General features: G+C 44.7%; 2 protein-coding genes across 3 annotated transcripts in view; both read left to right on the top strand.

Annotated features, from left to right (window-relative positions):
* Nucleotides 1-13,906: 13,906 nt before the first annotated feature.
* Nucleotides 13,907-17,596, top strand: LYZL6 (lysozyme like 6). The gene is made up of 4 exons (XM_049860481.1): nucleotides 13,907-14,045; nucleotides 14,971-15,129; nucleotides 16,034-16,112; nucleotides 17,265-17,596. The coding sequence occupies exons 1-4, from the start codon at nucleotides 13,907-13,909 to the stop codon at nucleotides 17,332-17,334; spliced, it is 447 nt and encodes a 148-aa protein (XP_049716438.1). The 3' UTR covers nucleotides 17,335-17,596.
* Nucleotides 17,597-20,101: 2,505 nt separating this feature from the next.
* The window catches only part of RDM1 (RAD52 motif containing 1), a 38,252-nt gene continuing 32,744 nt past the window's right edge, over nucleotides 20,102-25,609 (top strand). The window contains exons 1-4 of one of the 2 annotated variants that reach the window (XM_049859249.1): nucleotides 20,102-20,233; nucleotides 20,645-20,824; nucleotides 24,406-24,528; nucleotides 24,922-25,090. In XM_049859249.1, coding sequence (XP_049715206.1) covers nucleotides 20,138-20,233; nucleotides 20,645-20,824; nucleotides 24,406-24,528; nucleotides 24,922-25,090 — 568 coding nt within the window. In that variant the 5' untranslated portion in view covers nucleotides 20,102-20,137. The remainder of the gene's footprint in view (nucleotides 20,234-20,644; nucleotides 20,825-24,405; nucleotides 24,529-24,921; nucleotides 25,091-25,609) is intronic. The other variant, XM_049859250.1, reaches the window with a different exon arrangement.

The following is a 25,609-nucleotide window of genomic DNA, read 5'->3' as shown; positions in this document are numbered from 1 at the left end:
CATTTGGTCTTATATAGATTTTTTTTTTTTTAAAGAATGCAATACTCAAGGATGACAATCTTTACTTTTTTAGCTAGGCCATTACTTAGTTTAAAGGTAACATCAGGGGATAGTTTCAATTCAAAGTTTGAAGAGTAACTCAGGGCCATAGACTCGGGGACTTCTCCAGCCTCAATAGGTCCAGTAAGCCTGGAGTCTTTAAGAATTTGAAGTTTTGTTTCACATTTTTCTCCCTTTCTGTCGGGATCCATCTGTTGTGTCCCTGCTCCTCAGAATGTTTGGTAGTGGGAGTTGTCCAAGCACCATCTAGTTCTTCTGGACTCGAGGTAGGGAAAGCAGTGGTTAATGGAGACAATGAGTCCTGTAGTTTCCGGTTCCTTCTCTGATTCTTGAGTTTCCTTCTTTCTCTATTGTTCCAGACAAATAGACACCAATAGTTGTGTCTTAGATGGCGGCTCATAAGCTTTTAAGATCCCAGACACCATTCGCCATACTGGAAAGTAGAACATAAACTCTAAGAACTATATTGTGATATGCATTAACTCTTAATTCCTGGGATAACCTGAAAGGTAAGTATATTAGTTACCTATTGCTGCATAACAAATTACTCCCAATTTTAACAAACTTCAAACAAACATTATCTCACACAGTTTCTGAGGGTCAGGAATTTGGGAGCAGCTTAGCTAGGTGGTTTTGGCTCAGGCTATCTCATGAGGTTGCAGTCAAGGTGTTGGCCAGGGCTGCAGTCATCTGAAGGCTTCACTGGGGGTGGAGGACTGGCTTCCAAGATGACTCCCTCACATGGCTGTTGTCTGGAGGCCTCAGTTCCAGGTTAGCTATTAGCAGGAGACCTCAGTTCCTTGCCATATGGCCCTGTCAACAGGCCTGCCTCAGTGTCCTCACAACATGGCAGCTGGCTTCCCCCAGAACCACTCTCGAGGAATGTTCTTAAAGGTGAGCCACTGGTGGAAAGGAGAGGGACCAAAGAGTGAGTTTGCAGAGGGAGACCTGTTAGCAATCATTGTTATAATCTTCACAGCAAGCCTTGTAGAGAGAACTCACTAGCGCCATTTGACAGGTGAGAAAAAGGAGGCTCAGGAAGGAGACATATCTTGCCCAGAGACACAGAGCTGGTAATTAACAGAGCCAGGATTCAAGCCATTAGCTGCCTGGCAACAAAATCTAAGCTCTTTCCTGCACATGGCAAGGGACAGGGGTGCTACGTTGTTAGGAAAAGGCCTGGCGCTGAGGGTTTGTGAGGGGTTTAGGCACCTCCGGAGGTACCTGTAGACCGGGCTGCCTTCTCCTGCTCTAGGGACAAGGAAGCCGGTTCCTCCAGGCCCAGCTGCCACCCACACACACGAGACTATTTTTACCCTCTACCTCAGCGACAGTCTGTATCTCCCGGCTCTGGAAGGGCCATCTGGGCAGTCTGGCTGCCCCAGGAAGTGCCTCCACCCAGAGGCCACCGTTCATGCCCTGCAGCTGTTTCTAGAGGAACTTTAGCTCTCTGGCATGCCTTGGCCAGGCAGGGTCTGTAAGAGCACCCCACCACCCCATTCAGAGTGTAATAAACCTCCCTGATTAGTACCGCTTGGGGGTTGGGCCTATCTGAACTAAAAAGTTTAAATCTGCAGATATTTAAAATTTTTCACATTTCACACCAGGTTAATAAAGTGTTCTTGGGCCCTGAACCACTTGAATGGAATGACAAGAGTGATTTTATTTGTATATTCAACAGTACCCCCAGCCCTGGAAAATATAAATAGATGGCATTGTATGTCAGCATACTTCAGGGAGCCCCAAGAGCCCTTGAACATAATTTATTCTCTGAAGTGGTTTCAAACAGCCCCCCTAGGATCCTGTTTACACTATTCATTGGTTTGGCAAACTGTTCCTGGAACGGGCAAAGGTTATTTCTGCCCAGTTCCTGTCCAAATGAGCTCACGTTTCAAATTGGCCGATGGGGAGATAATGATGTTTTACTGCATCTGGTACAGAATTAAACGCTGATTGCCCTGTTCAGCCTTTGCTCCCTAACTGAGACCACGGAGCTGGCCTCTGCTCTGTCTACCCACACAGGCTGTAGGGCAGAGGGAGGCCCCAGGCAGTTCAGGCCCAAGTGGTTTACCCAAAGCAGTAGAAATGCCTTGGGCGTGTCTGCAGAAGTAGAAGGGGGCCATGCCTATGTCAGGAGCCCCACAATGGAGAACAGAGACAGGAATCACGAAGCTGCATACCCCAACCCCTGCCACCTGTCTAATGTGTGCTGCCAAAAATGCCTGGATCGGGGAAATCTGGGATCTATTTCTGCCTGTGCCCCTAATTGGCTGGGTGACCTTGGACAACTCAGCCATCTTCCCTGGGCCTTGATTGCCTCATCTGTAAATCAAGGGAGCTGGATCAGATAGTCTTCAATAAAACTTTATTTACACAAACAAGGGGGGGGGGGCCAGGTAGGCCATAATTTGACTACCTCTGCTGTGTGGTTCCTTTGGGGGTGCAGAGAGCATGGGGCCAGGGCCTGGCTTGGTTTGCCCCTGAAGCACCACCCGGGCCTCCATTACCTCATCTGTAAAATGGGGTTTGTTAATATCTGCATTCCCCAGACTGTGCTCCCTGGATCAGTAGTTCTGTCAGGTCTGCCGTGGAAGGGAAGACACTGACTTAAACAGGTTTCTTTAATATAAGACTTCTCAGGGCTTCAGTATGTTGATACTCAGTGTGAATTTCCCAGGGGGTATACAGGATGTAAGGAGCCCTGGGCGCAACAGTTAAGCGCTGGCTGCTAACCAAAAGGTTATCAGTTTGAATCCGCCCATCAGCTCCATGGGAGAAAAGACCTGGTGCCATGAGTTAGAATTGACAGCACCTACCAACAACAACATCCAGGATGTAGCACGCACCCTTTGACAATGGAATCCTCTTTTTCTAAACATCAACTAATATTTTATGCCACTATGTACCACTCAGCACAGTTTGGGAAATGCCTTGTGATCTAACTCTCCCTCAGTTTCCTTCCCCCTAGAACAGGGATACTAATGGCATCTGCCGCCGCCTAGAATTGTTGGGAAGGTTAAATGAGGTAATGCTTGGAAGCGGGCCTGGCACACTGCCTGGCACAGAATAAGTGCTCAATAAATGCTGGTAGCTATTATTTATAATAAGGTCTTTCCTTTCCAGCCCTGACATTCTGTGCTTCCAACTGCAGCATATAATTAAACTCCAAAGCATCTGGCTTCCCGAGTAGAAAGAACAAGCCTGGAGGAAGGAAGAAGGAAGAGAAAGATCCTTCTGTGTTGCCCATTTGTGCACCAGCCTCACTGCCAGTCATCACATCGGGGGACTGTAGCAAGATGCCAACCCGTAATGACGGCACTCAGGTGTGGTGGTTCCCTGTTTAGCTGAGACGCTGTGGGGAATATTTGAGACTGTGGAGAGGCAAGAAGTAACATCAGTGCTGCTTTATGGCCAAATGGTAGAACCTGATTGTATCCCACGTGGGTCTGCTTCCGGTTCCCACTGTCCTGGGCACAGTGAGTCTGGTCATGTTCAGGTGCGTATGATGTGCAGGGGGAACAATGACAGGGAGAGCTGAGGCTGAAAAGGTGAGTAGGAGAGCTCAGGTGGGAAGAACAAGAAGGGCAGCCCCATGGAGGAAACAGCACCTGCAATGGCTTGATCTCTAGCCCATAGTTGTGGGGAACCAGGGCTGGGGGGGCAGCAAGGAGTGTTGGAAGAGAAGGCTAAAGAGGTTGGCAGGTACCAGCATACACAGGACTTTATCCAAGCTGGGGTGGTGGGAGGGGAGATGCAGGATCAATCTGGCATTTACATTCCTCTGGGTGTTTAAAGGAAACTCTGGTGGCATAGTGGTTAAGTGCTACGGCTACTAACCATAAGGTAGGCAGTTTGAATCCTCTAGGTGCCCCTTGGAAACTCTATGGGGCAGTTCTTCCCTGTCCCGTAGGGTTGCTATGAGTCGGAATTGACTTGACTGCAGTGGCTTTGGTGCAGTTTTGGGGTGTTTAAAGGAAACCCTGGTGGCGTAGTGGTTAAGTGCTACAGCTGCTGCTAACCAAAGGGTCAGCGGTTTGAATCCACCAGGTTCTCCTTGGAAACTCTATGGAGCAGTTCTACTCTGTCCTATAGGGGCACTATGAGTCGGAATCAACTCCACAGTAACAGGCTTGGGCTTGGGTGTTTAAAGGAGTCCCTGGGTTTTTTTTTTTTTTTTTTCTGGGTGATGCAAACAGTTAAGTGCTTAACTGAAACATTGGCTGCTAAAACCCACCCAGAGGTACCTTGGAAGAAGGGCCTAACCATCTGCTTCTGAATGGTCACAGCCTTGAAAATCCTATGGAGTACATTTCTTCTCTGTACACATGGGGTTTCCATAAGTTGGAATCAAATCAACGGTAGCTGGTTTGGTTTGGGTTTTTAAAACTTGTTTCTGTATTTTCCAAAAATTTGATAGTGAATGTGTATAACTTTTATAATCAGAAGAAAAATAATTTTTTTTTTTTTAAATAAAGGAAAATGATCACCCTTGTGGATGGTAGACTGGACTGGCATCCATGAGGCCAGTTCGGGAGCTACTACAATTGGCCAGGCGAAAGGTAGCGATGAGGATCTAAGAAAGGCAGGAGGAGGAGATGGGGAAGATTGGAAATTCTGGCAGAAGTGCAGTCAACCCAGGGACTACTTGGACATGAGGGATGGCACCCAACCCTTTGGCTTTCATTGGGATTGGGAATGTGAGAGTAGTAGAAAATCTAGGGTGAAGAAGAGGAGCTCAGGGTTGGGTACAAAGAGTCTGGGGTGTCCATGGGACATGCCCATGGGAATGTCAGGAAGGCAGGAGGTCTATTGGGAACTTAGAAGAGGAAGACCGGAGCTGGAGATAGAGGTTTAGATCCGCTAGTTCACCCATTCGCTGAATATATACCGAGCACCTACTATGTGCCAGGCCCACTGCTAAGTGATGGGAAATAGTGGTGAAAGACTATCCCTGCCCTCAAGGAGTTCAGTCTAGTGAGGGAGACTCATAGAGAAACAAAATCATTACAAGCCAATATGAAAAATGCAGATAGAGGAAGACATAGGATGTTGTGGGTACCAAGGGAGGGACTCTTGCCACAGTGTCAACAGAACATAGGTAACGAACACTTGGACACTTATCACTTGGCTTCCCTAACAGTGTAGCTATGCCAAACCTGCTGGAGTCAGAAAATTATTCCATACTCTGCTGGCGTATTCAGGGTTCAGAGTGCAAATTCTATAAGGTGAAGGGCCTTTTGAGCAGGAGTGCTATTCAGACTTCGTCATAGTGAAGGGCAGGACATGTAGCGACTCCTGTCACCTGTGTCAGAGTCCATGAAAGCTGGAAGTAGCCAGTAGGTCAGGACATTGAGAAGGTCAGGACAACTGGCTGGGGACTGCCTCCATTGAACAGGTTCCAATGGGAGCCGTGGGCAGAAGGTGGGAATTGACTCCAGCTAAGTTGTATTCAGAATTGTAAGGACATCTTGCCCCAAGGAAGTGGGTATTTATTATTTTGTCAGTCCTAAACACCGTCTGCCTTCTTTTGTGGGAGGAGTCCTCCCCGATTCCAATCAGTTATGGTGGGAGCTGCCAGTCATGGCACCCATACCCCCCCCAAGCAGGTGATATAAGGGGACACGTGATCAGGGCTGGGATGATCTTAGTGCCTCTCTGCCTGACCCTAGTGACTGGCCCAGGGATGGGCATGTGACCTGTGATATAGACTGTTATTTGGTGCTCACCAACGAACCATGCCTTCAGGTATTCACACCCTTGTCTAGTCCCTTACACACTGAGTCTAGGCTTAGCCACGTGACTTTCTTTGGCCAGTGGGACAAAAGCAAGTGTAATGCAAGCAGAGTCTTGATAAGTGTTTGTACATTGGGCTTGTTCTCTTGAAACACTGACTTCTAGGATCTAGCAACCAGAAAAAGAAGCCCAAGCTAGCTATTTAGAGAGAGTCCGTGGAAAGACCAAGGTTCCAGCCTCCAGCCATCCCAGCCAAAGTGCCAAACATTTGAGTAAAACCATCTTGGACATCCCAGACCCAATCACATGAATGACTCCAGACAAGACCAGCAGAATTCTGGAGCTAAGCTCAAACAACCCACAGAATCTTGAGAAATAATTAAATGGTGGTCGTTTTAAGCCACTAAGTCTTCGGCTAGTTTGTTTAAAAAAAAAAAAAAAAAGGAGTAAATTACCAACTGAAACACGATCCAAGATGGGCCAATTTGAAATCTTCTCTGGGAATTTCCAAGTGGAGCTGGTGAAGAAGATCTTCTTTTCTGTCCAATGACAAGGCTGTAAGGCCTATCATGTTACCCAATATATGAAGAAATTCATCTGCAATGGGAAAGAATGAAGCCCCACATGGGGAGAAGCCAAACCAAAAGAGATAGAAAGTCCCACATCTTAGAACCTTGAACCCTCCTATGGTTTGAGGACATAAACCATTAAATCCCCCTTTATGGCTTAAGCTACCTTGAGCTGACTTTTTGTCACTTACACACAAGTGTCCTATCTAATTCAGCTGATACCATTCCACAAGCCTCCTTGCCAAAGTTCTTGAACCAAGAATAAAAGGATCTTAATTATCGATGTTGAAAACTATGTTGAACGTGTGTAACGTGAGAATCTTGGAGAGCCTCCCACCAGTTGTTGTAAGGGAAGAAACAAATGAGAGAAATAGTTCATACCACACCAGGAACCTGTGTCCAAGTCCACCTAGACGACAGGAAGATGTTCACATTCATTTGAATGCTAGAAACGTGTCTCTCTTTTTTCTCTCTTTCTGCAGGGCTATTTGACAGTGTACATAACCTGCCGTTAAAAGGTTCAGACCCTTTGCCCCAGCAATTCCATTTCCAGGATTTTATCATATTGCAATGGTTTTCAAACTGTGTTTCTTGTGGGATATTAGGGTTCCATGGAGATGCTTTGTTGGTTCTGCAAAGCTTTGATTTGAATGTCACAGGTGCTGAGGCTGGCCCCCCCCCAAAAAAAAAAAAACTACAGCAATTATCTACAACCCTTAATTGACTTTCTAAAAAAATGTATCTAGCTAACTAAATGCACCTATTACCTGTTGTTTGTATGAGTTCTATATAAAGTTTCATTTGAAAAAGGATCCTACTGCTAAAAAAAACAAACAAAAACAGTATAAAACCACTGTCCCAAGAAAATAATCATTTCATACTAGAAGATTTAGCTTCCGAGAGACATACTGTAATATTGTTTATAACAAGGGATCCACAAACTGTGGCCCACTGGTCAAATCTGGCCACCACCTGTTTTTTGTAAATAAAGTTTTATTGGAACACAGCCACGCCCATTCATTTGTGCATTGTCTGTGGCTATTTTGCACTGTAGTGGCAGAGTTAAATAGTTGCAACAGAGACCTTATGGCCCACAAAGCCTAAAATATATGCTACTATCCAGCTGTTTACAGAAAAAGTTTGCCAAACCCTGGTTTATAATAATGAAAAACTGGAACCAACCTAAATATCCACGAAAAGGGGATTGATCAAAGTACAGTGCGTCCCTTCAGCAAAAGGAGTGCAAGGTTACTATTGAAAAATGATACTGTAGCACAGTGACTCTCAACCTTGGCTGCACATTGGGACCACCTAGAGAGTTTCAAAAAAAACCCCAAAGCCCAGCCCCACCCCAGATCAATTAAATATGACTCTGGAGGTGGGACCCAGGTGTCAATATTTTTTACGTTTCCCAGGGGACTCTAATGCAGAGCTGGGACAGAGAACCACTGTTGTAGAAGAACATTTAAGGACATAGAAAGATTGCTACCATATATTGTTCACTGAAGAAAAGCAGATTATCTCATAGGATGTACAGTATGACTCCTTTTTTGTAAATTTTACATGTAAACACAACACATGTACACAGATTGATATATATGAACAAAATGTGCCAAAACATTGATAGTTCTCATCTCTGTAGGCTGGGATGACAACTGATTTTTCCTTTTGTTTATCTGTATTTTCTATATATTCTACAATGTATAGTATCTCTTTTGTTTTGTAATTAAGTACAAAAAAGGTAAAGTAGTCAGCAGCTTAAGAAGTCATATGAAGATGAGCATTCAGCCAAACCAGGTGTCCCCAGGTCATTAGTGTATGCAGCCCAACAGAGGGCAGGTCCCAGCCTCATGAAGACCACCAGGGGTCAGTGAGTAAGGTGGGTGCTGCAGCCTCTAGGCCTCATGCGCCTCAGCTCTTAAATGGTTGACAGTGCTCACTTCACTAGGTTGAATGTTTAGTACAGTGCCTGACATATAATGTGTGATTGGCCAAGGTTGCTTCCTTCTCCATAAGCAGCTCTCAGAGCCAAAGGCAAAGCTAGTCAGCTTCTTGCGGTTCTTGCTGAAGGAGAAGGATTGGCTTTACCAAAGCTGGGTCTGCCCAAGTTCATCTACAGCTCCAGACCCTTATGCTATTGCAGCTGTGCTAGCCAGTAGCCGCCATTCCTCAGCTTTGACTTCGTGTCTAGGCTGCCCCTGGAATTTTCCAGTGCTTTCTAGAAGACCCTAGCTTATCAATACAACCTATATCTACTATCCCCAAGTTGGATCCTTCTATTTAAAGAGAGCGAGGGCTTTATCTTCTGGAGCCTGTTTGCTTTTACTAAAAATTATAATAATAACTGCCATACATGTGCCTGGAGATTGCATACTCCATCTCTCAGCCTCACCTCTGTAGGGTATGTGATAATATTCACCTTTCACAGTTGAGGCTTGGAGAGGAACACGTTCAAAGTCACAACAGCTAGTAAGTGACAGGTCTATCTGGCTCCCAAGTTTCTCCACTGAGTTACACTGCCATTTTAGGTATCTTAGTCATCATATCGTCTACCTCAAAAGGCAGTCATTCTCAGTTGATTCAAATGTACAGCCAAGTGTGAGAACCATTGTTATAAATGCAGTGATTCTCAACATTGACTGTACTTTGGAATCACCTGGGAAGATTTAAAAATACTAGCTGGAGGCCAGTCATTTATTTCCCTTGTGTGGGAGGGAGGCGGGGCAGTGTAACTGGAAGGGGCATGAAGAAGCTCTGGGGTTCTGGTAATGTTCTGTTTCGTCATCTGGGTGCTGGCTGTTTGGGTGTGTTCACTTTTGTGAAAATTATTGAGCTGTACATTTCTGATTTGTGTACTTTTCTATATGCATGTTACTCTACAGTAAAAAAAAAATAATAATAATGTTTTTAAAAGTTAAAAAAAAAAAACAAAACACGCAGGCTGTCACCAGCCAATTCACTGCTTCCTGAGAAAAGGCAGTCTGTGGCCCTGGACTCTTTATCTTGAGGATGCTTTTCACAGTGTCAAGCAATTGTTGGCCTCTGAGTCTATGCCTGTCCTTGACAACGAGCAGACAAACCCTGCTTTCTAACCACTGATGAGTCTCCTTTCTGAGCTGATGATGAGCTTAGCTACAAAATGCCCACTGTTACTGCAGTAACAGTAATCAACACTCAGACGCTGTGGCTAGGCTCTACAGCTGCCCGCCCCCCCCGCCCACAGTTGGAGTCACATGACTCCAGGACCTAGGGCAGAGGGATGTAAACAGGTACAGCCCAACACCCTGGGCCTAAGTTTCAAGGTCCCCTGTGGACCTCTGCCTTGTAACATAATTTGGGTCACAGGGGCCCTGGTAGTGCAGTGGTTAAGCATTTGACTGCTAACCAAAAGGTCAGCAGTTCAAATCCACCAGCCATTCCTTGGAAACCCTATGGGGCTGTTCTACTCTGTCCTATAGGGTCGCTATGACCCCAAATAGACTCAGCGGCAATGGGTTTGGTTTTTTTTGGAGGTATGTTCTCTTGTTCCTTAGTTACCAGCTCAGATTTTTAGCTTGGCCCATGGCTACATTTCCCATCCTTCTTTGCAGCTGGTGTGGTCATGTGACTCATTCTGGCCAACAGAACATAAGTGAAGTAGTATGTGCAGTTCTGAGAATTGCACTGAAGAGAGGAGAGTACTCTTCTCCTTCCCCTCTTCCCTCCTGCTGCGTGGAATTTGGCCCGGAAAGACTGCCTAATGGAATCGTGCCTTGCTCCGTAACGGTGGACGGTGGGATTCCAGGTGTTAAAAACAATAAGACTTCGGCAATTAAAGAGATCAACTCTTCGTTAAGAGTGAGAGAGAAAGGGAGAGACGTTTGAAAATGGGCAGTTAGTTCTAGAGAAACTGCTTCAAGTATTGCAAAGTGATTTTTTGCTCATATGCCACTCACAATCTTGTGATAAGAGCAAGACTGTAAAGTTGGTTTTTTGAAGATTATACAGTAGTACAGAAGAACCAATCACATGGAATACACAAAATCCGAGAGATATAGGTCTTGGGAAAAATAAATTTTAGGTTAAACATCTACCATCTGTTACTTTAAAGTAAGCAGGGTCCTTGGGAAAACAAGAAGCGGCATTCTCGAGGGATTAATGAGGTTGGGTTGCAGGGGTATATTTAATGATAAGACACCAGAAGTCTTGGAAAGTTGTCCAGGCTTCTAGGGAGTTGTTTAATGTTAACACAGGCAAGGTGGAAGGCCAATATATTGGGTACTCCAAGCCTGGGAGGCCTTCGAAGGGCACCTAGAGAACCACAACTCTTTGGTGCCGTCTCCAACTACTCCATATCAGCCCTGGCAATCAAACAAGCCTGAGAATAACAGACCTGGAGCTATGGCTGCTGCCCTACTGGAGACAGGGCACACTTTAAAAAAAGATACTTGAATACGATTCAACTCGTAGTGTTGAGGAACCAACAAGGTGAAATCAGAAGCCAAAGAGAAACCCAGAGGAACCAACAAAGTGAAATCAGAAGCTAAAGAGACCACGGCCCAAATCCCAGCTCTACTGCTGAATATAATGGGGCTATTTAAAATAAAAAAATAAATAAAAATTTTTTTTTAAATTTTTATTAACACCCAACAAACCACGACTTCCCAGACGTCCTACTTAAAATAGGCTGCTGCTGGCCTCTTGTGGCCACTGTATAAATTGTGCAGCGAGTCGGCCTGAGGATGGGGATGTGAGAGATTTTCCCCACTTCTGAATCTCCCTGATGCTGAGATTCTCAACCATGCCAGATCCATCACCCCCTTTTCATAAAATATATTTTGTGTAATGACAGTAATTTTTAAAAATTTATAGACTTTATTTTCAGAGAAGTTTTGGGGTTACAGAAAAATCGAGTAGAAAATAGAGTTCCCATGTACACCCCCTCCCAAACCTGCACAGTGTTTCACGTATTATATTTTGTCTTAGCATGGTACATTTGTTACAATGGATGAATCAATATAACCCGTTGCTGCCAAATTGATTCCGGCTCGTGGCAACCCTAAAGGACAGAGTAGAACTGCCCCAGAGGGTTTCCAAGGCTGTGGGTAATCTTTACGGAAGCAGAGTGCCACATCTTTCTCCTGCGGAGCAGCTGGTGGGTTCGAACCGCTGACCTTTCGGTTAGCAGCCGAGCACTTAACCACTGTGCTGCCAGGGCTCCCTCAATTATGTCTTGTCTTAGTGTGATACTTTGCTACAATTGATGAACCAATATAAATACATTACTATTAACCAAGGTCCATAGTTTACACCAGGTTTCACTCTTCGTCTTGTGCAGTTCTATGGATTTTGAGAAATGCGTAATTCCATGTCTCCACCATTAGAATATCAAGCCGAATGGTTTCACTGCCATAAACATCCCGTATTCCACCTGTTCATTCCTGCTCCCTCCTTCCCCTGAGCTCCTGGCAACCACTAATCTTTTACTGCTTTTTCCAGAATGTCATATAGTTGGAAGCAAATATAGTATGTAGCCTTTTCAGACGGGCTACTTGTGCTTAGCAACATGCATTTAAGGTTCTTGCATATATTTTTTTGTGGCTTGTTAGCTCTTTTTTGTTGTTGTTGCTGAGTAATATTCTATTGTATGAATATATCAGCCTGCTCAGCCACTCACCTATTGAACGACCTACTGGTTGCTTCCAATCTTTGGCAGCTGTGAATAAAACTGCTATAAACATGTATGTAAAGGTTCTTCTGTAGATGTAATTTTCAACTGACTTGGGTAAATAGGAGTGCGATTGCTGGATTGTATGGTCAGACTATGATTAGCTTTGTAAGAAATTGCCAAACTGTTTTCCAAAGTGGCTACAAAGTTTTCTATTCCCACCAGCAATGAATGAGGTCCTTTTGCTCCACACCCAGCATTTGGTCAGATGATAGCAATTTTTAAATATTTTAAAACAACTTTATTGAGGTATAATTGACCTACGATAAGCTGTCCGTATTTCTAGAAACCACTGCTTCATATATATATTTAAATTTTATCCTGCTAAAGGAATATTTATCAAGGTATGAGGACAGAACATATTTTATTTAATGCTGTTATGGATTGAATTTATCCTCCCCAAATTATGTTGGAGTCCTAACTCTTATACCTGTAAATATGACCCTATTTGGAAACAGATCTTGGATGAGGGAGCTTCTCCTGCTTGGAGCTCTAACCCTGCAGAGATGAGTTTATTCTGGGTCATCTGAAGCACCTGTAGTTTATTGACCCCAAGCGATACCTCATAGAGTGATGCCCCCAGAATGCCCTGCTTCAGGGTTCTACCTCCACCTGTGCTGCCACTGGCTTTATATCCCAGGATGCAGTGTGCTGCTGCCCTGTGGGAGGGTAAGTACAGAGGAGGTGGAGGGTACGGAGAGCACTGTTCACTTAGAAAGCCTCTTCCTACCTTCTGTCAGGCCCCGCCACTGTGTCTCAGAGGGTAGGTTGGCCACCAGTGACTGAACATTCTCTCTCTTGCCTCCTCTTTGCTACAGTTGGTAGAAATTTCTTCCAGACTTCCTTGGTGGCTAATGATATTGAGATGTTGTGGCCTTCATGGGGAGGTGACAGGTTGTCAGGCCACCCATCCACAGATGGTTAACCTGACACCAACTGTAATAGGCAGGACTTTTGTGGTTGCAAACAATAGAAGCCCAACTCAATCTTGTTTACGTGAGATGGGGCATTTATTTAATCACAGAAGTGCAGGAAGGGCACGGGTATGTTTGGGTCCCAGAAAGAGTGGACTCTGGGGCTGGAATCTGGCTTGGACTCTGCTCTGTCTTCTTGGAGCTTTATCCTCTCAGCTGGGCTGTATCCACATGACTGAGAACTGTCAGCCTCTGGCCCCACACCCACAGGCCTCCCATAAGAAGCTGAGGTGCCGTACTTAGTTCTAAATCAAGATAGGCTGATGGGGCATAGGCATACCCTGTTGCCTGGGGGCAGGTCTCTGTTACTGGCAGCCTCCATTAGAACTTCATGGTGGGAGTGTGGGGTGAGAAGAAGGAATTCCCACAAAGGTGGCAGTGTTCTCAGAAGGGAAGGGAGGTGGGCAGACAGAATAACCAGTACTCTTTACTCTGTTCCACCCAGAGGTCTTCATCACAGTTGTCACCTATCCTCCCAGAGCCATCTGCCATTTTGACTGTAGCTTGCATGAGCCTCAAGTCTGAGTCAATTTGCATGGTTAAAACAGCATATTCCCATGACAGTGATGACATCATAGAGACTAGGGTTCCAGAAGGCAAGCCGAGATGGCCCAGCACTCTCGCCTTCCCTAGAACATGGAGAACTGTGAGCTGGAGGGGCTGGGATATAGTGTGTGAGGAAGAGGTGGTTCCTGTCTCAAACAGCCTTGTTCTCCAGATCCTCACAGAAAGCCCTGGGCCGGCTGGGGCCTGGGTCAGAGAGGGATGGGAGAGACGTAAGCTTCTATACAGAGAAGGCCAGCAGGAAGTCTGTGAGACCCTAAGAACTTCAGACCCTCAGCAGCACTTTCTTGCCTCCAAAGATGACAACAGCACTACTCATCTCCTTGGTCAGCTGTCTCCTTGCCATAAATCAGGCCATAATTATGCACCGCTGTGATGTAGCCAAGTTGCTTTATAAGGAGGACTTGCATGGGTTTGAGGGCTACCCCCTGAGTGCCTGTGAGTGCCATTTCCTCAGCCCTTCTGCCCCATTTCTTCTCTCCTAGTCATGTCCTACGTGGCCACCATTCTCTTTCCCTCGCATCCATCTTCTAAAACCAAGTTTCAAAAACAACCCTCTTCAGAAAGCCCTTCCCAACACTCTGTATTCAATAAGCAATTATTAACTGAGCACTGATTATGTGCCAGGAACTGTTTTAGGCACTGGGGGTATAGAGATGCACAAAGTCCCTCCTTCCCTCATAATACTCACATTCTAGGAGAGGAGACCAGCAATAAACAAACACACAAATACATGAAGTACTATCTGGTCATAAATACTATGAAGAATAAAGTAGGAGGAGGGCTAGGCCGTGCTGTTCTAGACGGAGAAATAAGGAAAGGTCTCTCTGAGGAGAGGACTTTGAACAGCGCTGAATGAAGTGAAGGACCTAGCCGTTGAAATGTCTGGGGGAGTAGTACTCCAGGCAGAGGGAACAGCCAATACAAAAGCTTCATCCTCCATGGAAGAGATTTCTCTCTCTCTTGCACTTGGCCTGGAATTTGTACACACATGCCTTGTATCATTTTTTCCTTCTACCTTGCTCTGTGGTCTTTTAGGTATATGCCTTCCCTTGAAGGCAGCGTCTGTGTTTGACCCATCTAAATATCCCTCACAGGGCTTTATACAGTTCCTGGCACACAGTAGGTGCTCACTAAGTGAAGACAGGATGGATGGATAAGTGGTTGTCTTGATGGATGGGTGAATAGATGGCTGAGTGGATAGGTGAGTTGTCTTGATGGGTGGGTGAACAGATGGTAGGATGGGAAGAGAGGCCAACGGGTATTTCTTTCTAGCCTTCTAGCCCCATCTAGCCTCCTGGGCCTGGCTGCTTTCTTTTGATTCCTTGTCTCTAAATTCTGACCCTCTTGTCCCTGATCTAAGGGCTGTGCCTGGCTTTTGTGGAAAGCAAGTTCAACACATCAAAGATAAAAGAAAATGCAGACGGCAGCTTCGACTATGGCATCTTCCAGATCAACAGCCACTACTGGTGCAATGATTATCTGAGTCACTCGGAAAACCTTTGCCACACGGACTGTATAGGTCTGGCCAGGGCCCCAAGGTGGGAGAGGGGAGACTAGGTCCTTTTTATAGGACTTCTTTTCTCACTATAGCCTGGGAATGCCCCCGAAGGGTGATTCAAGGAATCAGGGAATCCCTTTACTGAACAGAGAGTTAGACTAGTGGCCCTAATGCTCACCCAGTTAGGAGATCCTGCAGGTCCTCAAGCAGGGTCCAGAAAGGCTCTGCACAGCCAGTAGTAGTAGAACAGTGACAGCAGCCAGCACTTACTGAGAGCTTATTATGTACTAAGCACAGCTCATTTCATCTTAGCGACTTTCCATGCAATGGAAACTACTATGGTCCCTACTTTACAGATGAGCAAACTGAGGCTTAAAGAGAGAACCAGTACTAAATGCTAGACTGGTGGCCTTGAAGCATCAGCTCCAACCACTAAGTAATACTGTCTTTTGCTAATGATCTGACCAAAGGCCAAGTGTAAACTCCCCACCTCTGAGGTGATCCAGGAGGCTCAACAGCGTCCATGATTCTGCCTCCCACTTCCTCCTTCATATTCTGCTTAATGTCCATGAGCTTCTTACTTGGAGAGCCCCCCTCATTAGGCAGGACTTCACCTTGGTCCCTGTGCCACCTATTTTGGCATTTCCTCTCCCTAGAAACTTTGCATGCAACACTATTTGCCCTGGCTAGCAAGTATGGTAGTGAATAGGCCCAAATCTTAGTCCTCCTCACCCTTCCCAGCCCCAACACTGACCTCTAGCAGCCATTGTTAGGATGTCTAAACGGACACTTTGGAGGCAGGCCTTGCCTAATCTAGAAATACTAGGTCTCTAGGTGGCATGTGCCTATGAGGGAGGGCCAATTTCTGCGTCAGTCTTTGGGATTGTCTTCTGTGCGCTTACAGGTATTCTCTTCCTCCCTTCAGAACTGCTGAACCCCGACCTTCTCTCAACTGTCAACTGTGTGAAAAAGATCATGTCAGGAGGAGGGGGTTTGAACAACTGGTGAGGAGGACACAGACTCAGTTAACAGAGTGGGGGATGTGACAGAGAAATGGGCAGTAGGCAAGGACTTGTGGGCTCTCCCTTTCAGCAGTCTAGACAAATGTGGTATAGCGGAAGGGCATGAAAGTCCAAGTTAGAAGACTTGGGATCAGGTTCTTTCCCTGAGAGGGTATTAACAAAACTCTTTTGGCTGCAGTAACAGAAAACAACTTGAGTTACCTATGAGAAATTTATTCTGTGAGGACGAGGTGTCTCACTGACCCCACCCACAGGGGTGCAGCTGGGCCTCAGGAAGAGAATGGAACCAGGACTGGAAACTGTCAGCCAGATTTCCGTGGCAGGTTTCTGGTTCTCTTGGTGCATTTGGTTACTATTGTCTCTCTGCAGACCAGTTTCTCTGCTCCCCAGTGTACAAGACACACTAAGGCTGCCCCAAGTTTATGGGCTAAAGTTCTAGGAACCCATAGATAGCTAGGTCAGACCCAATCCAGGTTCCTGAGATAGAGAATCTGATCGGTTCAGCTTGGCTCAGGTGTTTCCCTCTGGTCCAATCAGCTGTAGCCATGGGAGGAGTTAGGCAACACAATCATGACTACCACAGGGGCCCTCTCTTCATAATTGAGAGCAACATTTTCCGTAAAAAGATGTGGTACTCATCAGTTGGGCAGACACCTCCAAAGCTGTCAGCTCACAGATGGTGGACATTGGGATGGGATGGTCACTTAACTTCCCTGAGCTTCAAGCTGGATATACAAATCTGTTCTGGCTGGCTCTACCGGTGACTGTGAGGATAGAAGGAGCTAAATGCCTTGCCTACTGTGAAACACCTCACAAATGAAGGAAAATTGATGATCATTAGGGCTTATCCTTTCTGAAAGCTGAATCAATGGGATTTTTTTTTCAGTCACACTTGGCCCTCTAAAACAGTGCTCTCCCCATTCCGAGGGAGATGAGGATTTGAAACATACTGAATGGGCAAGAAGACAAACACCAGGGATGAGGGATGTTTAAAGGAAGAACCAGAGGGGCCACTAAAGGACAAACCAGAGAACTAGGAATGAAGGGAATTGTGGGTGTTTCTCTGCTGTGCCCTGTGTGCAGAGAGGAAACTACTAAATGGGAAGCAAGAACCATATCTTTTTTTCTCCACAGGATAGAATGGAAGCTGCACTGTTCAGGCCGGCCACTCTCCTACTGGATGACAGGATGTCGCCTGGCATGAGCCAGGGTGCAGACTTACTGTGGAGTTATGCCAAAACTGCTACCCTCACATGGGAATTCTTCATTTCTTCTTCCTCTTGCCTCCACTTCATGTCATTTTCTTCCCTCCCCATTTACAATTAATACTGACCTGAGCCCCAGGCATGAATGGTTCTGTCAGGCTTCCTTCTTGTTCCCATCTAGGCCCAGGCCCCTGGTTCCTGATTGCCATTTGCAAACTAAGAGGACCACAGTGAAGAAGCTTCTATATTTTTGAAATTATTAAAGTATTCCCTGTGCAAAGATTGTATTAGTTTATTCATTAATTCCATGTATATTTGAGTGCCTAATATGGTAGGGTAAACCCTGGTGGCATAGTGGTTAAGTACTACGGCTGCTAACCAAGAGGTCAGCAGTTCAAATCCTCCAGGCGCTCTTTGGAAACTCTATGGGGTAGTTCTGCTCTGTCCTATAGGGTTGCTATGAGTTGGAATCGACTCGACGGAAGTGGGTTTGGTTTTTGGTTTAATATGGTAGGAGTGTGCAAGATAAACTTGCTCTTCAGGCGTTCATAATCTAGGAGGAGAAGCAGAGACACACATAAACAATTACAACGGATAATAAAATCTACAATTATTAGTTTGATACAGTATGGAAAAAAATGTGAGTTATTCCCCCAAAGTCAACTATTCTAGAAGTAAAAGAGAAAGTTGAGAAGTAGGTAATGGCTGAGGCTGAGGCTGAGGATCTGGTATAGTGATGGGATGTGGAAATGGTGCCAGGTGCCCATGATGTTGGGATGATTTGGGAGAATGGGCTAGAAGCTAGATATTTAAAGATGGCTTCTTTGGATAGGAACCAGCTTGCTTGGAGGGTGCTGAGGTGGAAGAGAACTTGCTTAAGGACAAGGCAAAGGGAGGAGAGGGGCAGTTGGAGGATTGTCCTGCTCACATTCACCATCAGTAGTGTCTGACCAAAGCTGGGTGTTACCTCTGGACCTCAGCTATTTCACCTATAAAATGAGAGATTTGACTATGCAGTGGTTTCCAGACTTTTAGATTTCACAGACCAGCAAAGCATCAATCAAAAAATTAGACCATGATAAGATTTCCAACTTTTTATTTTAATGCTCAAGTAGAATTATTAATCAAAACAACTACCATCTATTTATCAGCATCTCTTCATAAAACAATTTTTAACTCCAAAATTGTAGGGTGGTCATAATCTTAGGACAATAAAATAGAGTAGCTTTTGCTTTATGAAATTAAACAAAAAACCTGATTATACTGTTCTTTTCTCATTTTGTGAAAACTGTATCACAGACCAACACAGGTTTGAGGACCATTATTTTGGAAACCACATGAGACATGCTTTGCATGGTTTCTTCTGGCTTTGGCATTCTAGGATTAAGAGTTTTGGGACCCAGTTTCCCTGTCTATGTTACTCTGGCAAATACCCAACCCTTACAATGCCTAGAACACCCCTTCTCACCATTTCCAATTTTGGGGTTCCACGTGGACCCACTCTTATATTTTCCAAATTTATCTTTCCTCCTCACCCCCCCACCCCCCCACAAACACACATACACAATTTACCAGAATCATGTAGGACTCCCTGGGAATTCTTTTAAGGATTTCAAGGTAGAATGTTAATGGCTTAGTGTTATGGATTGAATTGTGGCCCCCAAAAATGTTTGTCAGTTTGGCTAGGCCATGATTCCCAGTATTGTGTGGTTGTCCATCATTTTGTGACCTGATGTGATCACCCTATGTGTTGTAAATCCTAACCTCTGTTATGTTATTGAGTTGGAATTAGAGGCAGTTATGTTAATGAGGCAGGACTCAATCTATGGGATTAGGTTGTATTTTGAGTCAATCTTTTTTGAGATATAAAAGATAGCAAGGAGGGAGGGGCCTCATGCTACCAAGGAGGGGAGCACATCCTCTGGACCCATGTGTGCCTGCACTGAGAAGCTCCTAGACCAGGGGAAGATTGATGACAAGGACCTTCCCCCAGAGCCCATGGAGACAGAAAGCCTTGCCCTAGAGGTGGCACCTTGAATTTGGAGTTCTAGCTTCCTAACATGTGAGAGAATAAATTTCCCTTTGTCAAAACCATCCACTTGTATTGTTTTTTTCAATTTTTATTGTGCTTTAAGTTAAAGTTTACTAGGCAAGTCAGTCTCATATAAAAATTTAAATACACCTTGCTATATATAGTTTTTTTATATATACTCCTAGTTGCTCTCCCCCTGAGACAGAACGCTTCTTCTCTCCACCCTCTATTTTTTTAAGGAGCTGCCTTACTTGCGGTATTTTTGTTATAGCAGCACTAGATAACTAAAACAGTGAGTTATACCTTGATTTGCATATTTTAAATTCCTGAAAGCACTCTTAAAGGATAGCATCTTTAGTGGTCATTTCCGATCTAGAGTCTGGAAATCTTTTTAAGCTCAGTAAGCAGTTGTACCTAATTCTCTAGTCCCCTTCTCTAGGAGTGAAGATAAAGGCTACCGCTAAAAAGATGTATTCTTTGATCCTTTAAGCCACCCTTAGGACGCTACCCTAAAAACACACTGCAATAAAGGCTCTAAACTGTCAAATCGCTGCGGTGGGGCTGGAGGGGAAGTAGATGTAGAGGACAGCCAGGGGTGGGCGGGGCGAGGGCGGGGCCGGCGCCCCCCGCGCCCTCCAACGGCTCCCACTTCCGGCCCACACATCCCCGGCCCTGCCCCTCGAGCGCGCTCCCTTTAAAAATTCGCGGGCCCTTCCTGCGCAGGCGCAGTGGTACTTGACTCTTAGCCGCGCAAGCGCAGTGGCGGTAGGATGGCGGAGCTGGTGCCGTTTGCAGTTCCAGCCGAGAGTGACAAAACCTTGGTGGTGTGGGATCTGAGCTCTGGGCCCACAGCCGAAGACTTGCATGTGAGCCGGGGTCAGGCGGAGGGAGGGATGGGCAAACACGCCCGCCCGGTGACTGGGCGTCCCGAAGTCCTGAATTACCACCTCACCCGCATTGAATTGTTACCCCCGCTTCCTCACCCGCCCTGTTGTTTCCCCCAATTTCGGGCTGCACTGAATGCAAGGGAAGAGGAATATTGGTTCTAGAACGGACCTCAGCAGTCAGCTAGCTCCAACAGCTGTTAGAGACCCAGAGACGTAAGGCTGAACAACCAGCACATGTTGCCTTCTAATGCTTCTCAGATTGTAGAATTGAACTTGTTCATGAAATGAGAAGTTTTTTGAGTCGCACACTTCGTGGAGAAGGGCTTGGGGAATATAACGGCTATGTAGTTTTGTTTTCACGCACTAACTAGGCGTGGGACCTCCCCACAGCGTTCTTTGTTCACAGTATTCTCCAAGTTTGGCCTTCTCTATTCAGTCCGCGTCTTCCCAAACGCTGCAGTGGCCCGTCCTGGCTTCTATGCCATCATCAAGTTTTATTCAGCAAGGGATGCTCACAGAGCCCAAAAGGCATGCAACCGGAAGCAGCGCTTCCAAAAATCTCCAGTGAAGGTGGGTCTAAATAGGGAAAATCCGTAGCTCCACTGGAATGAAATGCTGAATTGAGTAACAATAGGCTAGCATTTGCATAGCCAGAATGCTCCTTAGAGGCGAGGATGGCACGGCTTCTTCTCACTTACTTAGGGCATGTTATGAGGAGGGACCGATCTCTAGAGAAGGACATCATGCTTAGTAAGGTAGAGGGTCAGTGAAAAAGAGGAAGGCCCTCAACAAGATGAATTGACACAGTGGCGCAACAATGGGCTCAAACATAGCAACTAGTATGAGGCTGGTGCAGTACTGGGCAGTGTTTCATTGTGTTGCACATACGTTGCTATGAGTCGCAACGGACTCCATGGCACCTAACAACAATATTTGCACTGCACCTTGGTTTACAGAATGTTTTCAGATGCCTTGCCACACTGATCCTCCAGTTTTTTAGATGCAGAAACTTAGAGTAGTTAAGTCACTTGCTTAAGGTTCATGGCAATAATTTTTAGAACCAGAGGTCCTTCTGAAATGTACTCATTGCTGTCCAGCCCATTCCAACTGATGCTAAATCCCATGTCATTCTATAACCAACCTGTTGCCCCTAAATTTAAAAAGTCTTAAAGAATTCTGCTTAGGCTTACTTTTATGTAGGTTTTAAATGGACGAGCTTGACACTTGCCAGTTGTAACATAAAGGGTGATTTATCATCATCATCATCACTATCAAACTGCCTATTTTTAGTTCCCAGATGATGGGCAAAAGATATTTTAATGCATTGTAGAAACCCTATTCCTACTAAGATATCAACCAGTTTTACTTTCTCAGAGGCCCAGAACTCTCTCTCCTCATGTGCCTCAAGTCAAATGCTTTTCCTTATCAAGGACTGTTTCAATCCCTCTAAATGGTGAGTGAGGCTTAGATATCCTAAACCTTTCGCTTTATAATTGTATGTCTTCATAAGCCTTCTCTGATTGCCTTCTTGATCCTTCCCCTGACCTTGCCGCCTATTCTTGCCCTGTTCCTTTCCTCACTGATGTAACCTTCTAATCTGAGAACTCCTCAGTAGTAACTCCAGGTATACAACCACCACTTTTGTATCGTGTTCAACACCTCTTCAGTCCTGGCTCTAGTCCCTGTGGTTGAATGGTGACCTGTCAGACATGTTTTAATTTTCAGATTAGGATCTGCCAGCTTCTAACCTGTGACCATCTCTCATGTAGCCACTCAGATGTTGAAGGTACAATGGAAAGATTATGAAAAAGTTCATTGGTATCAGTTTGTGAGTAATGAGTTTTTAGTGCTTTGTGGACATTGAAACCATTTCATAAACTTTAGGTTTTGAGATGTTTCACAGCATAAAGTCCACTGCTGATAGAGTGCTAAGGAGATGTTCTAAAAATCAATATGTAGTTGAGAGGAGAGGGTGTTCATATTCTTGTTGTTGGGTGCCGTCAGTCGATTTCAACTCATCGTGGCCCCATAGTGACAGAGTAGAACTACCGCGTTGGGTTTTCTAGGCTGTAATCTTTAAGGAAGTGGCTCACCAGATCTTTCTCTCACAGAGCCGCTGGGTGGGTTTGAACTACCAACCTTTTCGGTTAGCAGCCAAGCACTTAACTGTTCTACCAGGGGACCTTGGCATTCATATTAGATGCATGTGTTTATTTAATGTAGCATCTTGGGTTTTTACCCCCAAATTTTTATCTAGTTTAAAAGTGTTCTTTTATACTTTGGCAAATACACACTGTTTCTGCCTTTTTTTTTTTTACCTTTTATAAATATGGATAAGGGAAGAACATTTTTAAATAAAATCAGGAAAAGGCCCAAGGCACCTGAGAGAGTTTTTTTTTTTTTTTCAGTGGCATGAGGGAAAGGGTTGCCAGCAAGATCTGTGGCAGGGTTATCCAAGGTCACAACTGTGTGCTACCCAGGGACTTGAAGCCCTTCTGAAGCTCTAGTTGTCCAGAAAAACTCTCCTATGACTCATCATACAGGCCAGCCTCCCCTGCAGCATTCAGCATTTAAAGATTAGCTTTCATTTCTCCTTCCCAGCCATCAGCTTCAGGTGGGGAAAGTAATTTCATGTTTTTTTACTTATTCTTTAATTCCCGAAGTTACTAACTTCCTTTACAAAGAAGAATACACACCTCTATAAATATTTTAAAAACCAATTGCCTTTGAGTTGATTCTGACTCATGGGGACCCCTCAATCGACAAATGCTATTTATTATATGCTAAGAACTGTGGATAGTTCTGGGAATGAGAAAAGAATAAGATGGTTGCCTCAGGCACTTAAGGTTATAAACCTGTGAAAGAGGAAGATGCATGAACAAACCAATAAAGAATTAATCATGATTTAACTTTGTATTGTTTGGATTTTTATGATAATATGTTCATATACTACACTTTTGTTTAAAAATAAAATCAACATTTAAGAAAGAATTAATGGTGTAAAAAATCCATGTTGTTGTCAATACTTGCTGTTGAGTTGGCCCCCGACTCATGGTGACCCTGTGGACAACAGAATGAAACTGCTGCCTGGTCCTGCACCATCCCTGTGATCTATTGCAGATTGGAAATAGAATTTAAGAAAGAATATAATGATAGAAGAAAATAATATAAGATTAATGATATAAATCCATATTGTTTTTGTTAGGTGCCATCGAGTTGGTTCCAATTCATAGCAACCCTGGGTATAACATGAACGAAACATTGCTTGGTCCTGTGCTATCCTCACACGAGTAGGTACGTTTGAGCCCATTGCTGCAACTAGTCCAGCTCGTTGAGGGTCTTCCTCTTTTTCACTGACCCTCTACTTTACCAAGCATAGTAATGTATAAATTATTTACAGAGTTAACATTCTGGAGATATTTGCATTCTCAAAGAGCTTGTAAATGCAAATGAACCTCTGTGTTTTAATTGCCAGCAATATTTATAGGTCTGTGGGTAGTGCAAACGATTGAAAAGTTTGAGTCCACCCCGAGGTGCCTCAAAAGAAAGGCTTGGCAGTATATAATACTTCCAAAAAATCAGCCATTGAAAACCCTATAGAGCAGAGTTCTACTCTGACACACATGGGGTCTCCATGAGTCAGAATCAACTCGAAGGCAATTGATTTTTTAAAATATTTATAGAGATGTGTGTATTCCTGTTTCTAAAGGAGGTTAGTAACTTGGGGAGGGGTGAACTACAGGTCAAGGTCCTATCTCCTTGTTGTGGTTTACATCTTATCTGCCCTTCAGGTACTATCCTTAGGCAGGAGCTACTGGGTGGGAAGGGAGAAACAGTTAACTTCCTTTGTTCATCCCAATGCTATAATTGCTTCTGCAGGACTTCCTCAGTTGCATTCATCATCACTGTTCACCACCAGAGGTCAGAGAAACCTTCCTATTAATCAGGGCCCCTGGAAATGGTGCAGAAAAGCACTCTAGCTTAGTAGTAATAACATTTATTTAGGGCTTGCTCTGAACTCAGTGCTTAAATTGTTCCGTTTAATCTTCTCAGCTGCTGTATGAAATCAGTACTAATAAACCTCAGGTATACCCCAAAAAAGTCTCCGTGCCAGATTGTGATATTTGTGGATCTGTCTCTTGTATCTTTAGGTTCATCTCGGCACCAAACATAAGGCGGTTCAACATCAGGCACTTGCCCTAAACAGCTCTCGATGCCAAGAACTTGCAAATTACTACTTTGGTTTCAATGGGTGGTCAAAACGGATACTCAAGGTAGATTTGTCTCGTAGATTTTCTTGGGGTAACCAGACTCTCTTTTCAACACTGAAATCCTAGACTTGAGAGAAGGATTGAACTGGGTTGCAAGGAGGAGGCAGTAAGTGGAAGTATCTGAGCATTGGCTGGCCACCTAGAATTAATCCATAATAATCACACTGACTTGGATGGTGGTGTCCATAATTTTCTCCAGTGTTTTTATGGTATGTAATAAGAAATGGTTGTCTCTATCTAGTAATTCATTTGGGATTCTTACCTGATTTTGAAGCTATGGGACACTTCAACCATAAGCTGGGATTGCTGGAGTTTAGTTTTTATTTCCCATTAAGAAAAGATTTTGAAGGCTACATTGAGATCCTAAGAAGAACCTTTAATTCACAATCGTCACAGCTTCAGGATCTTTCTGACCTTGAAGAAAGAGAAAATGAAGATACAGTGGCAGCAGCTCAGAAGCAAAGGGTGAAGTTCTTCTGTGCTCTAGAGGTGGTGTTGCCAGCCTATGAGTGCAGGAGTCCTGGAGTTGGCGTGGCAGAGGAGCCTTTGGATAAGCTGGAGGAAGGTCTGTTTCCAAGTGGAGGTGAAGGTCGGGGGAGGAAGAGGAGTTTTCTTTCTAAAACTCGTCTTTTCAGATACATCATCAGGCCTCCCCTTGCTAAACTACTGAAGCCCTGGACAGGTCCCCCCGTCCTGCCATACAGATTTTTACCTTCTTAGGCAATACGTGACAGAAACTTTCACTTTAAAATTTTAGAGCTGACCTGCGGAAAAGTTTAGGAGGAGAGGAATAGTGTTCTTCCAGGTTCAGGTTAAGAACTTGCTTTACGTTAAAGTAGTCCTTCAAATACAGATCTCTTGTAGTCTTCGGTTATCCCAGCAAAATCATCATCTAAAGATCTAAACAAACTCTCATGTAAACGTACAGTCCTTTGCTTCCTCATGGAAGGACGTGAGTGGGAACTGTCATATCTAGATATCTGGAAAGGGTACACTGACTGGTACTGAATTTTTTCTAGAATGCATGGCATTCAGGCTTAGGGTTTTAAGTCAGCGGGGCTGTTACTGAGTGGAGTGGAGTGGA

This window comes from Elephas maximus, chromosome 19, assembly GCF_024166365.1.
Source record: "Elephas maximus indicus isolate mEleMax1 chromosome 19, mEleMax1 primary haplotype, whole genome shotgun sequence".
NCBI classification, from domain to species: Eukaryota; Metazoa; Chordata; class Mammalia; order Proboscidea; family Elephantidae; genus Elephas; species Elephas maximus.
Note: the sequence above shows the minus strand (reverse complement) of the source record. Positions and strands in the feature narration are given on the sequence as shown.